The 15,786-nt window shown below is 48.1% G+C and overlaps 2 protein-coding genes across 3 annotated transcripts in view; one reads left to right on the top strand and one right to left on the bottom strand.

Moving 5' to 3' along the window:
- Window positions 1-11,290, top strand: part of Trim26 (tripartite motif containing 26) — a 26,913-nt gene extending 15,623 nt beyond the window's left edge. The window contains exons 5-10 of one of the 2 annotated variants that reach the window (XM_059281938.1): window positions 791-1,021; window positions 2,670-2,687; window positions 4,333-4,355; window positions 4,775-4,890; window positions 5,114-5,146; window positions 5,472-11,290. In XM_059281938.1, the coding sequence (XP_059137921.1) occupies window positions 791-1,021; window positions 2,670-2,687; window positions 4,333-4,355; window positions 4,775-4,890; window positions 5,114-5,146; window positions 5,472-6,154 (1,104 nt within the window). In that variant the 3' untranslated portion in view covers window positions 6,155-11,290. The remainder of the gene's footprint in view (window positions 1-790; window positions 1,022-2,669; window positions 2,688-4,332; window positions 4,356-4,774; window positions 4,891-5,113; window positions 5,147-5,471) is intronic. The other variant, XM_059281939.1, reaches the window with a different exon arrangement.
- Trim15 (tripartite motif containing 15) lies at window positions 10,934-15,786 on the bottom strand. The gene is made up of 5 exons (XM_059281966.1): window positions 15,164-15,786; window positions 14,734-14,829; window positions 12,794-13,024; window positions 12,045-12,067; window positions 10,934-11,235 (listed from the first exon to the last, which is right to left on the bottom strand). The coding sequence occupies exons 1-5, from the start codon at window positions 15,527-15,529 to the stop codon at window positions 11,043-11,045; spliced, it is 909 nt and encodes a 302-aa protein (XP_059137949.1). The 5' UTR covers window positions 15,530-15,786; the 3' UTR covers window positions 10,934-11,042.

Below are 15,786 nucleotides of genomic sequence, written 5' to 3'. Positions count from 1 at the left end.
CGAGCAGCTCTGACTGAGGCTGTCTAGTGAGACTCAGGCATTCTATGGGCAGTACAGAAGACTGGTAGCACATTGTGTGCTCTTGATTAGACAGGGACAGCTGATAAGGTGGGTACAGTTCTTGGGGAGTATGTGTGTTGGGAAAATGGGCAGAGGAGGGATTCTGGGGTCAGGCCTAGCAGTGTGTAGTCAGGCTGTGAGAGAGAGAGAGTAAAGCTAGAGAGAGCTCAAGATCACAAAGTACCTCTAGGTCCTGGTGTGCTTGAATGCCCTCACTTCCAAGAGGGACTGAGGACTCAGGCAGACTCCAGCCTACAAGAGAGGACTTGGTCCCTGAGTACTCACATTCCAGCCTTACCGTGGAGAGAGGGCACAGTCCCACATGGAAGGGATAGGGTGCACTTACTGTGTACAGAGTAGTCGGGGTGCTGGAGCGGGGAATGGTTGAGCTTGGACTTTATCCCTCAAGCAGAGCTTCCTGAAAGAGGCAATACATGGATAATTTCTAGAAGGGTGAAGTGCCCTTAATGGGACACATCGGGTACCTTTTGCTCCAAGTCATACTGGTCACCTAGAACAGATGGTGACAGAGCAGCCAGGCAGGGTTGGCTTTGAGAGCAGTGAAGGGAATAGACTGATTGACAGGTCTCAAGGAGAAGAGAGTGGAGCAGGAGCACCCCAGTGACTTCCTACCTCAAGGACTAGGATTCACAAGCAAGAGTCACCAGAGTATTGAGTGGGCCCCAGTTCCTAGAGGTGTCTCTCACACGCACACCCTCTGCCCTTACAGACGAAGCTGCAGGAGCAGAGACAGTACATTGTGGCGGAATTTAAGCAGGGCCACCAGTTTCTGAAGAAGCGGGAACAGCACCTGCTAGACCAGCTGTCCACCCTGGAGCAGCTCCTCACTGAGGGCAGGGAGAAGTTCAAGACCCGGGGCGTCAGTGAGCTTGGCCGGTTGACTCTGGTCATCTCCGAGCTGGAAGGCAAGGCACGGCAGCCCGCCGCAGAGCTGATGCAGGTGAGAGGCCGGGCCAATGGGAGACAGCGTAGCACCCGGTCTGCCACTCAGGCTTTTGAAGAAATTCCTCCTCCTGGGTCCTCGGTTTTACTGTCTAAAATAAATAAATGGGCATGGCAGTTTTATCCCCCTTGTCTGTTCCACATAAGCTTAAACACTGACATGGAATCACTTTAGAAAAACAATCATCATCTACAAAAAGTGTCTAAAAATGTTTAAAGTGCCATAGAGCTGAAGGTGTTTGTTACCATCCTCCTTCCACACCATGAGATCTCCCTGTTACAAAGCAGGTGTTTGTTGTTTTTGAGAGAGCCTGACTGTGCCATACTATCTACCCTCAAATTAAAGACAGTCCTCCTGTCTCCGCCTTCCGAGTGCTGGGATTACAGATGTGGCTAAGGCAGGTACTGACTTGGCAGATGCCTTACATGGTTCTGGAGGTGAAGAAGGTGACTGAGGAAAGGCTGCACTGTGGCTGTCAAGTGCGTGGAAGGGGAGGGCAGGAGGAGAAGGAAGGTAGCTGGGAGGTTCTTTCTGGACATCGGAGCATCATCCTAGAAAACATATTGACAGGTATGAGTGGTGCCTCAGGACACGAAGGGAGAGCAGACTGTCAGGTTGCACTGATACACCTCTTCCTCTTAGTACTTTCCAGGGGAATCACCACCCTGAAAGGGCTTAAGGGTGAGGGCTGGACTTTCTTTCCATCCTTCCCTGATAAGCTGGGAAAAGGGCTGTACTAATTTCCTCTGACTCTGTGGTTTGAGGTAATGCACGTTTCTGCCAGCAGAGGACACACAAAGGTGTCTAGGAAATGGGGTTCCAGGCCAGTGGCAGGACACATGAGTAGCCGTAGGGGGCAGGGATGGTGATGCCAGTCCCTAGCACAGGCTGCATAAACAGGAGGCCTCTCTTTGTAGCAGGCTGGTCCACATGTAAGAGGACTGGCTGGTCCAGGCCATGGGGCAGATGAGGAATGAGGTCCAGCTCAATGCTCCCAGGCTTTGTACTATTCTCTTTTGTCCCCTGTCCTCCTGTCTCCTTGCGCTGCTCTGGGCATCGCCTCTTCTCTAGATTTCTTTATCAGACTTTAGGTCACTTGTCTCCTTTCCCCTGTCCCACTTCTTTCTTAGCCTTCAAGGAGCACATCAGACTCCCAGCAGCCCTTCTGTGTGTGGATGTGTAGATATGAGTTGTGAGTGGTGTAGCTGAGAGTACTGGGGTTTGTCATGAATGTGTCTGTCTAGAGAGCATTTTCCCCTGATCCACCCTGGGAGGAGCTACAATGCAGAAGCCCCAGTCTGTACTTCAGGGCTCTGCCCCTGAAGCTCCCATGGTGGGGTGTGCTGAGGAGAGAAAATAGGGGTATCTGTTTAAAGCCATGACACAAAATGCTGGTGTTAGCAGACTTTGTCTGTATTTGGGTTTCCTGGAGCAAAGCTCCTGAACCTTCTGGAACAGTCCTTAACAGCCACTATTTGAAGATTGCCTTTGTTTTCCAAATTGTACCTCTCTCAGAAGCCAGCCTGTCCCTCTGCCCATCCCCCTTCACACTCTGACTCCCGTAGCACCTGTCACTAACAGGGTATGATGTTATATATTTTTATGGTGATTTTTTCCCCTTCTCTTGTCTGCTTCCCTCTGCTAGGATGCCTGCTCTACACAGGTAGGGATTTGTCTTTATTGCTACTTCAAACCTCTAGATCAGTGCTTGCCTGGCACAAGGAATCACTTAGCAAAGGTTTGTGGAATAAGTGAAAGGAAGATGAAAATCAGTCAACACGAGAACTCTCAGGGGCTCTCAGACTCTCCAGAGCATCATCTCACAAGATGTTCCAAGCCTCTCTGTTAGACAGCACCACTGTCTTCCTCCTGCACAAGGTGCCAATCCGTAGTGATCCTTGGCCAGCACATCCACTTGAGTCGCTCTAAAACAGTCTTGGGATGCTCAGCTTCTCTCTTGTGCCCCTGCTGCCATCTCCAGCTCCCTGTTCCACAGCAGCCACCAGGGTGACCTCCCCTGTTCCCATTGCCTCCTACAACTGTTTGCCAGGGAGCAGCCAAGTGATTTGTCACCTAGGGTTTCTGCTAGTTTCTGCTCAATACTCATTTAGAGAAGAAATTCCTTTTCTGTCTTTGCAGCAATTCAGAGGTGTGGGTCTAGAGACATCCATAAAGTCATCCAAGAGCTGGTTTATTTCTAGCTGACCATCTAGTCTTGGGGATATTGTTCTCAGCCCTGCAATTTGAGCTGGATTCATCACTGTGTTCAGAATTCAGCCAACGAAAAGAAAGGAACTAGAAAGCAATTTTATTTTATTTTTTAAAGGACAAAGAGTGAGAAGTCTTGGTCTTTTCACCCCTGAATCCCATTGGAACTCAGTCACATGACCAGACTTGATTGTAGGGAATATGGGAAATATAGTTTCTTGACTGGACACTTATCAGGCCAGAACTTAAGGAGTTTAGCATTATAAAGAAGGGGGAAGGCAGGTAACATGACTTAGCAGGGAAAGACACCTGCTACCAAGCCTGGTCACCTGAGTTTAACCCACAGAACCCACATGGTGGAAGGAGAGAACCAACTCCCACAGTTGTCCTTTGACCTCCACATACATTGTGATATAGCGTACACACACACACACACACACACACACACACACACACACATTTAAAAGTGGAGAGGAGGGAAAATGGGTGCTGAGAGATAGTTGCCTTTTATCCCACTGTGCATAGAATAAAATTCACCACCATCACCCCATCCTGCCTGGTGTGCTCTGGCTCTGCCTCCTCTCTAAGGCCTTTCCCATTTCTTATCAGTCTGCACTCAGCTAGTACTTTATCGTTCTTCAAACCTTAGCTAAGTGTCTCCTTGGAGAGGCCAGGTCACTTGCCACCTCTGCTTACTTCTGCCCTTACGTTACGTTGTTTGTCGATTTTATTTTATTTTATATTATATTGTTTGTACATGGATGTGTGTTTGTTCACCACTTGTATGCTTGGTGCCTATGGAAGCCAAAAGAAGGCATGAGATTCTCTGGAATTGGAGTTACTGCTGGTAGTAACCTGCCATGTGAGTGCTGGGAATTGCACCTGGGTCCTCTGGAAGAGCAGCCAGTGAGATGGCTTAGCCACTGAGCCGTCGCTCCAGCCCATTGCTTGTTTTCTAGCCCCACCAGACTGTCAGTCCCTTGGGGAGGAAGCCATGTATGTTGTGTTTGCTGTTGTGTGCCTGTCTGTTCTGTGGTACTGACTTACAGATGCAGTTTTACTTAATTCACTTTGGTGCCTGTGTTTTCTTCCTTTGCCAGGACACCAAGGACTTTGCCAACAGGTAAGAGTTTCATTTGCTCGTTGTTCCTCTCCCCACTTCTGTGGCCATGGTCTGTGTAAATGATGGGGAGTGATAGGAAGCCAAAGGCAAGGCGGCCCGTGTCTCATCCCATGGCTTTTAAGAAAGAGCAATCTTTGGGGATTAGAGGCTGTTCTCTCCCAGCATGGTCTCTGAAGTCCAACTGGCCTCACTGTCTTCACCTGAAGCACAGTGGGAGAGTCAGAGCCTGGCTTGGTAGACAGAGTGCTCACTTGTGGGATCTGCTGGCGGTCTTATGTCCTAGTTTTGTCTTTGGCCAGTTTTTCTGTCTCTTGATGAAGGATAATCAAACCTTTCCTGCTCACTTTATAGTTATCATGAACACTGGCAGAAAAGCACAAGAGCCAAATGACAGGCTGTTGTGTCCATCACGTTTTCAGGTACCCACGGAAGAAGTTCTGGATTGGGAAAGCCATCCCTCACATGGTTAAAAGAAAGGCAGGAGAATTCTCAGATAAACTTCTCTCTCTGCAGCGAGGCCTGAGGCAGTTCCAGGGTAAGCACTGGGGACAGCACCAGGCTGGAGGTCAGGCTGGACCACATGTGAAAGTTTCCTGGCTTCTCATCTTCTCCCATCTCATCCTTCCAAAGAGCTGTAGCTTCTGTATCTTTTCTCCTTGGGATCTCCAGTAGAGCCTTGTCTCATAATTAATGCCAAGTAAGAAATGGGTTCATGAGTTTGCTGGTCTGAAGCTCAGTTCTGTCTTTTTCATCCTTAGGCAAGCTGCTTAGAGACTTGGAGTATAAGACAGGTGAGTAAACAAAACAACCCCCGTGGAATCCTCACTGGTATTGTCCAAAGGTGGCCCCACCCCTTACATTTCTGACTACATTTCTAGTCCTCATCTACCTGACCACATGGTCCTTTCAAGCAAACAGCAGTGGTAGCCCAAGGCCAGAGATCATCTTGCCCAGACCTGTGCTGTGTGTGCTGAGTACCCCCAGAGGACACAGTTCACAGAGACAGTGATGTAGATAGCACTCTGGACTGTGCAGTGAGACAGCCCTGCACAGTGGAGACTGGCTGCCTCTTCCCAGCCTGCCATTGACACTGTTACTTCCTCCCTTGTCCCACAGTCAGTGTCACCCTGGACCCACAGTCGGCCAGCGGGTACCTGCAGCTTTCAGAGGACTGGAAGTGTGTGACCTATACCAGCCAGTACCAAAGTGACTGCCTGCACCCCCAGCAGTTTGACTGTGAGCCGGGGGTGTTGGGCAGCAAGGGCTTCACCTGGGGCAAGGTATACTGGGAAGTGGAGTTGGAGCGAGAAGGCTGGTCAGAGGATGAGGAAGAGGGGGAGGAGGAAGAAGAAGGGGAAGAGGAGGAAGAAGAGGAGGAGGCTGGCTATGAGGATGGATATGAAGACTGGGAAACGGATGAGGATGAGGAATCACTAGGGGAGGAAGAGGAGGAAGAAGAGGAAGAGGAGGAGGAAGTTCTGGAAAGCTGCATGGTGGGAGTGGCCAAAGACTCTGTGAAGAGGAAAGGGGACCTCTCCCTGCGACCAGAGGATGGTGTGTGGGCCCTTCGGCTCTCCTCCTCAGGTATCTGGGCCAACACGAGCCCCGAGGCCCAGCTCTTCCCAGTGCTGCGGCCCCGGAGAGTGGGCATTGCCCTGGATTATGAAGGGGGTACTGTGACATTCACCAATGCAGAGTCACAGGAACTCATCTATACCTTCACGACCACCTTCAGCCGGCGCCTGGTTCCCTTCCTGTGGCTCAAGTGGCCAGGAACACGCCTCCTGCTGAGACCCTGAATTCCAGAACCTGCCTGGGCCACACTACAGAATCTTCAGTTCTCTGAGATTCGAGGACTCTGAGATGAAGAAGGGTTGCCTGGACTGTACCCATGGAAACTTCCTTTCTCTGGGATCCCAAGACTGTGTGATGGATGAACATTCTTGGTCAGAGAACCAGGAGGAGGAGAGAGGAGGGACATTCACATCCAAATGGCACCCATCTCCTCACAGTCATGGCCAGGATCTCTCTCAGTGTGTCACTTCATCTGTAGTTCTTGTTTGAACTTCTCACTCTCCTGCCCATTTCCTCTGGGATGACTCCCTCCTTCCTGAGAACCCGTTTGTCTTGGCTCTGTGTTCTCTGTTGAGTAGGGGCAGCAGCAGCAGCAGCATTTTCTCATTCAGTTGTTGTCCAGTGCTCACAGGTATTGAAAGAGACCATCAGTGACATCTGAAGCCATTTGGCTGTCCTCAAATTTGAGGTTTCTCTTGCCCAAAAACCACTCTGTTGCCTACCTTCCCTGGCTTCTTAAACTCACTTTTCCTACCCCACCAGAGTTAAATATCTGAAGAAGCAGGATTGAACATAGTCAAGATCCAAGGCTGTGTAAGTTTGTGTCCTGAAGTGCTGGTGAAATCATCTCCTGGTGTCATTAGCAAAGCTCATGGCCTCCAAATCCAGAGCTGAAGAAGGGGTGGGACTCCCCAGGGCCATCTGTATCTCCAAAAGCATCCAGGTACTGTGACTCAGGCAGGAGCTGTGGTCAATAGATTACCTCTGCAGAGTAGACCTTGTGAAGAGAGTTTTTAAAACAATCTGAACATCTTGCTCTTGATTAGTGGGTCTAAAAACACTGAGGCCCAGGAGATCAGAACTACCCCTGCTTCAGAGTCTCCAGCAAGTATCTCCAGAACAGCTTTAGGCCTCTGCTGTTGGCACCATGGAGTGTCCAAAATCACTTTCTTAGGATATGGATTGGAGAAGGGAAGACAGTCCTGAGGAATCTGGAGAACTCCCACTCCAGGTCTTACTGTGAGGAGAGGCCCTGTAGTGTCTCTCTGTTGACCCAGCACCAGCCCCTCTGTCCAGTCACCCAGTGCCCACAGTTGAACACCAGCTCCTGCTTAGCCAAAATGATGCCCCTCTTCTTATCCTTAAACATTCCACATTTCCTCTGCCTGTCCAGGTGTCAAGCTCTTCTTTACTCTTGAGAGGCTGCTCCCAGACTCTGGATCTTGGTGGCCTTAGAGTCACCACACTGTCTCAAGACTGAACACTTTGTATATATCACACGATGCCTGAGTCACTAGTACATACACAGTGGCTCCCTCACCACCCTTTGTTTTTCCTGGAATTAATCATCACTCTTCTCTTCCTTCTCCTTTAATTCATTTCCTGTGTCTTTATTACTAATAAACTACAAGTTCTTTTTAGTGATCAGCAATCTCAAGACAGTCATCGGTGCTGTCTCCTTTTATCTTGATGCCTCTGAAGTGACCTTGAACCCGAGTCGTCGATTGATCCCTTGTGATCCTTGTTAGACCCCCTTTTGTCATCAGACTTGGGGTTCTGGATTTGCTCCCTGAGGCCTGTAGCCGGGGCTAGCCTCAGTCTCATTATATGGCTGGCCTTAAACTTCCGGCCTCTACCTTCCAAATTCTGAGATTTCAGGTCAGTGCCACTATGCCTAGTTTATGCTGGTGACTTGCACCCAGGTCTCATGCATCCTAGGCAAACATGCCCCTCAGCTACATCCCCAACCCATGACCCTGTTTCTGGACCCTGTGTTTCCTCTCCCAATTGGTCACACATTATCTGATAACTTCCTGAGGTGAGTGTGGAAGTCAATTTTTTTTTTTAAATCTTCAGTATCTAGAAGTGTTTATCTCAATTGTATACTTAAGGGATTGGCTATAAGAGTCTTCAAAATAGTTTTCCTTCAAAATGTCAGAAGATTGCTTTACTGCCTTTAACTCCGGTTTAGAATTCCCATGGGGCACTCTGCCTCATGATCTTTCCCAGTGGCCTGTTTCTGTTTTACAGGGGGTTGGGAGGGTTGGAAATCTTATCTATATCCTTACTCCACATACTAGCACATTCCACAATGAGTGGCATGTTTGAACACCCCACACACACACACACACACAAAACATACATTCGTACATAAAATTAAGGGACTGGACAGGATCTCAACATGTAGCCCTCGATAGCCTGGAACTCACTGTGTAGTCAGGGCTGGCCTCAGACTCACAGATTTAAAGGCTTATGCTGCCACACCTAGGGGAAGGAAAAATTATAAAAAACAAAACAAAATAACAAAAAAAAAAACACCTGAGGCAACCTAGAAAAGTTTATTTTGGCTCACACAGTTCTGAAGGTGCAGTCCATGATCAGTGAGTAGTCTCAGTGCTTTTGGCTTCTGTCATGGCAACATATCCTGGTAGGTGTGCTTGACAGAGCAAGTCACACATCTCATCAGTTGGGAAACAATGAACCAGGCTCCCATAGTCCTCTTCCAGAGCACACCCCAGTGACCTCAAGACATCCCACCCTGCGGACCAGTCATTTAACACGGATCGTTCAGAGGCCTTGAACATCAGAACTGTCACAATAGACACAAAACACAAAGGCCAGTGGGTTACCTACTTTATTAGGACATTGAAAACCTAGATAAATGACCTGAGGGGTCTTTGGGGCCCACCCACAGTTGATGAGCTCCCAAAGCATATCCAGCTTTGTGTCCAAAAGTCCCTATAAATTAATGCAAGCTGAACAGTCCTGGTTTCCCTATAGTGATCATTTTGAAGCTTTTATGGGGTTTTGTTTTTTGTTTGTTTTTCCCTTCTAAACCCCATTGGCTCATAGCTTACTGATGTCTAGGGTGTAGCCTACCTTGCCTGCCTCTGGCTCTCCGCTCAGAGGGAACACCATGTCCACGAACAGGACTACAAGGAGCTTAGTTTACTCAACACATCAATTAAGAAACACTCTACAAGATCCCAAGACACTAAACTCCAGTCTCACTTTTGTATGCTAGGGACAGGGCTGGGTTCCAGGGTGCTGGGTGTCTCTGCCACACTTCCTGGTTCCACCACAGTCATTCAAAGTCAGGCAGGAACTTGCTTTCCAGGTGAGGTAGAGTGGAGAGAAAGCTGGCAATTGGTGCCCGGGTATGGAATGTTTGCAGGGTCTCTCACCCAGCCTGGTAGTCCAGGCCACATCTACACTGTGAAGGACAGCTATGTCCCCTGGTTCAGTACATGTAGGTGCTAGCCAGCTAGAGCAAGAGTGTCATGGCCCAGTCGCTGCCCTTGGTGCCCAGGGCCTGCTCTCCCCTTAGCCTGGCCACCTCAGGGGCCACTCCCACGGTGCAGCTGACACTCCGGTGGACATTATGTCTTCGTAATCTGAGGGTCCAGAGTGACCTCACACACTTCCAGGATGGAGCATCGTCCATGCTGCCTGCTTCTTAGGCCTCTATTTCTGGAAGACAGATGTGACAACTCAGCCTGAGAATTTGCTTCTTAAAGTGTGGTGGCCAGACCACAGCACAGTGCCTAGAAGCCTGTTAGAAGACAGAATCTTGGGCCCCACCCTAGACCAACCAAACAAAAGCCTGCATTTTAACCAGGTGTCTGGATGATGTTTCTACAGCAAGTTGAAGTAGGGATCAATAAAAGAACAGGCAAGTGCTTGTGGGAGCAGTTAGGCTTCGATTTGAAATCAAATGTTATTTTTGCTCTTCCCTTTCCTCTCCCAGTCCCTTTTTTGTGGTACTGGGGCTTTATGCATTCTAGGCAAGCAAGCTCTAGCAGAAAGCTATTAATACAGCCCTAGAACCCATCCCCTCCCATCCCCCCTCCAGAAAAGGTCTCAGTAGCTGAGGCTGGCCTGGCACTCACTCCAAAGCTCAGGCTGACTTCGAACTTGTGGCGGTCAATCTGACTGCCTCTAGTTCTGGGATTGTAACTGTGCCACCACACACAGCAAAATGCTAGTTTTTAATAATATACAATATTTGTTCAAATCTACAGATATTCTAGCATAATTCTAGGCAAAGCTCAGGGGCTTAATATTTTGAATGAATATCTGTACAGGTAGCTGACAACATGCATCAATCACTGTGTCCAGTACTGTGCTGAGCTCTTAGTGTAAATTAATTTATTTAATCCTCACATGGATTTATAGTGTAGGTTCTGTTATTGTTTACATTCTATGGTGGGGAGAAAAGGCTTAATAGACCCAAGATCCCAAGCAATCAGGGTCCAGGTGAATACATTTCATTGCTGTTTATGGCTATGGGTGGAATGGTTAAATGGAACCCCCCACCCCCAAGAGCCCTTGCTGATTACCTGAATCTGTTTCCAGATGATGCATCAAGTTTTCTGAGGAAAGCAGAAAGAGAGATCTGTGAGGCTTAGTATCTCCTACAGATACTCCCAAGAAGGGGCTATCCTGGCTACAGTGTGAGGGCAGGGACAGAAGAGAAATTGCCTCACTTTCCTGGACTCTCAGCCCAGTGCCTTGGACAGAGGAGGCCAAAATCTGGGGGATTGCTCTCTCAGTAGAATGAGATCTTTTTTTGTTTGTTTTGTTTTGTTTTTTGAGGCAGAGTTTCTCTGTGAAAACAGTCCTGGCTGTCCTGGAACTCATTCTGTAGACCAGGCTGCTGGCCTCGAAATCACAGAGTGCCTGCTTCTGCCTCTTGAGTGCTGGGATTAAAGGCATGCACCACCATCACCCAGCTGTATAGAGTGAGGTCTTGTGGGAAATTCCAGAGAGGGGAGATGCTTAACCCAAGGTGTTTGCTTATTTTTGTTTGAATTTCACTACATAGTCCAGGCTGGCCTGAAACTTGGGATCCTCCTGCCTCAAGCTCCCTGGTGCTGACATTACAGGCATGTGCTACCATGCTTGGTTTGAACCAGGTTTTGAAGTTGGGGAAATATAGAGACAGATGGAAGATAGAGGAGTCCCTTTACCTGAGAATGTCCTCATCATCTTTGGGAGGCCGAGTATTTTCCTGTGGAGGTTTCGAATCTTCTTAACAAGATCGGAGGAAATGGCCTCTGGACTCACAAAAGTCTTTGGCTCATACCTGCAGACAAGTTGGAAATCAAACTTAAATTCCAAAAATAAAATCCTTCATTTTATTTGTGTGTGGGTGAAAAAACCCTGGTTCTGTTCCTTTGCAGTCCTCATTACTCATTGGCTATTGGCCATTCTCCTCTCAGCTTCCCATCACATTGTAAGACCCACCATATCCTTGACCTCAGTTCTAACACTTTAAGAAGCATGTTTGGAGATACTTTCCAATGGCTTTAGGTACTGAATAAAATACCAGTAATTTTATGGGTTAAAAATAACTTCTGGGAGCTGGACATGCCAAACACCAGAGTTCAGTACCCAGCATCTACATGGTGTCTCACAACTGTAATTCCAGTTCCAGGGGATCTGCCAGCCTCTTCTGGTTTCCTCTGGTACCAGGCATGCACATGGTGCACAGATATGTTTGCAGGCAAAATGCCCATACACATAAAATGCAAATTTTTAAAAAAAAACTTGGATCATTCTAAAGCCATGGTTATTATATATAACTTTGCTTTGAGATGAAGAAGTATGTCTCAGAAACCAACATACCAACTTATTTATTTATTTGGGGATAGGGTCTCACTCTAGTCCAGGCTTTCCTCAAACTCATGGTGATCCCTCTGCCTCAGCTTCCCAAGCCCTAGGATTAAAGGCATGAGCCACCATGCCCAGTTTCAACCCATCTGTTTACTGAGTTTGAGCTGTTAGAGAACAAGTGGCCTCAGTGTTTTTCTGAGTGGCCATCCACAAGGGGACAGATGAATTGCAGTGTCTTCAAGATGCACATAAAGGAGGCAAGACAGGAGAGGGCCTTACCTGCTCTGGTTGAGTCTGACATCCTACAGAAGAAACACAAAAACATGAACTTAGTTTCCACATGGCCTTTCCCATAAGGGACAATAGATCTTTCTGTCTTGACATCAGCTAAAAGGTCCTACCCAGAGTGCTGGAGCCCCTTAATTACTTACTATGCATTTCACTGCTCTCCTTGTGTTCCTGACTAGTATAGGACTCTGCAGCCAATTTCTTTGCTCTGATTGTTCTGTTCCAGCTGTATCCTTAAATGGGTTCTGCCTCCAGTGATTAAGAGATAGTGGAGAGCAGAGACCAGCCTGAGTTCCAAGTTGGAACTGATGTAGGACAGGATTGTGGTAAGCACCACAAGGCCATTGATGGAGCTCTTCCTGTGCACTGGAGGCCATGCTGAACACCACACATGGGTTATTTCTTACATGGTTTACAACTCCAAAAAAAAAAAAACTATTATCATCCCATGCTTAGAGAAGCTAAGAAACTCACCCAAGTGACATAGTGAAACTGACACTAAACTCTAGATTGTCTGGTTCTGGTCATCTTTACATTATCCTCATGCATGCCTTAGCAGATTCTGTAGTCTTTTGGGCCATAGAAAGCACACCCTCCCTCAGGCCTTATCAATGGAGATAATTCCCCATTTCCCTTTCCTCTGCCTCTCTCCATCACCTCCCAGCTGCAACACAGTACCACCCTTTCTGTGAAACCCCCTGCTGTCCCACAGGGTGGTAGGATTGTGGAGTGTCTCTCACTTGCAGTAGCTCACTTGCTGGTCGATGACACTTCTCCTCCAACTCCTCAACCTGGGTGCCCAACCAATGGACCTCCTGAGAGATGTTTGTGATGTACTCTTCCCTCTCCTTCCAGATCTGCTGTTCTAGCCCCTCCAGCCTGGTCATCAGGAGGCACCTCTGGTCTCCAAGCTCCTGCGACAGCCTTTCAAAGGCAGCTTCTACCTGTTGCTTCTTGCTTTCAACCTGCATCTGTGAGGATATGAGGAGGGACTCAGAACTGGCTCCCAGAAGGATCATCTGTGCACTTAATTAAAAGAAACAAGGAATAAGCAGTTTCAAGACTCGTTTCTACAAATACAATGGTAGAAAGAGGTCTCAAGATAGACTTGCTGATGATAAGAGCTTTGCTGTTGTCTTAGCCAACGATTGTAATAATATATTGAACTCTTAGAGACATAGCTATGATACCCTACTTTTTTTTTCTCAGTTTTCTTCTCTGCTGCTATGATAAAACATGACAAAAACTAGGTTGAGGAAGAAAGAGTTTATTTCATCTTATACTTCTATATCCCATCCCATCACTGAGGGAACTCAGGACAGGAACTCAAACAGGAACCTAGAAACAGAGGCTGTGAAGAAATGCTGCTTACTGGCTTGTTCTCCATGGTATGCTTAACCTTCTTTCTTATGTAACCAGGACCACCTGTCCTGTGTAGGCTGGACCCTCCCACATCAATAATTCATTAAGAAAATTTCCCATAGTCTTGCTACATACAGTCAATCTGATGGAAGCATTTTTTCAACTGCTTTATTTTTTTCTCAGTTCCTCATTTAGGAAGGGTCCCCTCTTCCTAGATGACTCTAGCTTGTATCAAGTTAACAAAAAACTAACCAGCACACCTACCATATCTTCTTTAGACTCATATGGAGTAACTGTAGTAACATCTTTCTTTTCTTGAGATATGTTTCCATGTCTCATGTATAACAGGCTGACCTCAAACTCAATTCACGATGTAGTCAAAGATGACCTTGAGCTTCTGACCCTCCTACCTCTACCATCCAAGTGCTAGAATCACAGGTGTGTATCACAACTTCCATTTTATTCAATGCTAGGGGATTGAACCTGGGGCTCCATGTATTCTAGGCAATCACTTCATACTGAACTATGTACCCAGCCCAATTACAGTAATCTCTTAGATAAAAATTAAGGCAAAAGGGAATCATGATCAGAAATATGAAGCATGTTTTGATGGAATTTGAGAGATGCTGGAGAGAGCTTTCTATCTCAATACTCTCTTTGGTCAGAGTACCAGAAATACATAGTGTGAATTTTCCTCTTGATTACTGCATCATGAAGGAAGTGGTGGGAAGCAGCCAAATCTAGCTGCTTCATTCATCTGCTGTCCTCAGAGCCTGAACCAAGACACTAATGGAGACCTATCGTAGGCTTCCCAGCTGAAGGTGATGTTTCCAGTAGATATATTGGGCCAGGAGAGCCATGGACACAGGTCAAGGGACCTAAGTTCTAGTCATTTCCTCACATGGCGTTAGGAGCACTGCTTTTATAGACCTCAGTTCTCCCCTGTGTATGAGAAGAATAAAGTATGTCTTGGATTCAAAGACATCAGGAACACCTCCAGCCTCCATGTCCGGAGACACCAGAAGCCTTTGTGAGTTGCAAGAAGATGAGTTAGAAAATCCTGAAGTTCTTTTCAGTCCAGTAACAAACTAGGAGTCTTTGAAGGAAACCCCCAAGGGAGCAGCATGGGGAAACAATTTAGTTGGTGCCTAGCATGCACAAGCCCCTGGACTGGATATCCCATTAGGCATAAACAGGGTATGGTGGCACATGCCTGTAATCCCAGCCCCTGGGAGGTAGAGACAATAGGATCAGCTAAGTAGTAAATTTGAGGCCAGTTTAAACAAACAAAACAAAGGAACAGGAGTGTGGCCTTTACCAGGAGCTCTTGGAGCTTCTGATCTTCTTGATATTTCCTATCTTCCATTTTGTCCCGCTCCTTTCTCAGAGCTTCTAACCGACTCCTGAGACGATCCTGTCAGAGAGAGGAAAGCAGAGGGAATAAGAGTCCGTGAAAAATCCAACTGGCACATACCGTGTGCTGTGTTGTGGATGAACCACCAGAGCTGAGGGACTCAAAGCTGACAGAGGCCTAATCCTTGACCTTCACCATATCACCATCTTGGACAGAAAGTGGACCGGGTGGCACTATGGAGGTGGAAAAGTGTGTAGTGTGGGTACCACAGGGAGACAGGACCAAAGAGGAGGGCTGAGAGGTCTTTAGACCGCAAATCTCCACCCCCTTTCTTTCACCCACCCACGGCAGGTCACTGTCCTGCCTGCCTGGAAGCAGCACCTGAGCTCCTTACCCTGTAGGGTTGGATGGCTTCATCGAGGAACCTCACGGTGTGCGCCTGGTGGGCGGGGCCCTCTCTGCAGAACACACACAGCAGCTCCGCGTCTGTCTCGCAGAAGTAATAGATCTTCTCTCCGTGCTCCTCGCAGCAGGTCTCGCCCAGGGGACCCAGGGGTACCAGGGCCACTGCGGCCTGGGTTTGCTCCTCTTCTTCCTCCTGACAGAGCGGGCATAGCAGCTTGGCCCCCATCGGGGTGCGCGGGACGCAGAGTAGACAGACTTTGTGTCCGCAGGCTATGGTCACCGCATCCCGCAGGGGCCGGGTGCAGGCAGGACAGGCTACTTGGTGGAGTCCCCGTAGGGACCGGGTTGAGGGCATCACCGTGCCTTTCCCTACCGGTCCACACAGTCTTCAGCCTCTGTCCACTCCAATTTCCTTTCCCTGAAACTGAGTCACTTTTGAGTGCGTCACTGTCACAGAGGCAGAGGAATCCGGGGCTGAAAGAAAAGCAGGAATGTCAGCTCAGCGAAGTCACCTGGCTCGGCCCCAGGCACGCCCAGAACCCTGGGCCACCACCCAGCTGCTAAGCAGGTCCAAACTCCAGGGTGCCTTGACTACCCAGCGTTTCCCAGTGG

Source organism: Peromyscus eremicus, chromosome 16_21 (assembly GCF_949786415.1).
Source record: "Peromyscus eremicus chromosome 16_21, PerEre_H2_v1, whole genome shotgun sequence".
In the NCBI taxonomy this organism is placed as follows: domain Eukaryota; kingdom Metazoa; phylum Chordata; class Mammalia; order Rodentia; family Cricetidae; genus Peromyscus; species Peromyscus eremicus.
The sequence above is the reverse complement of the archived record's forward strand: the minus strand, read 5'-3'. Positions and strand labels throughout refer to the sequence as shown.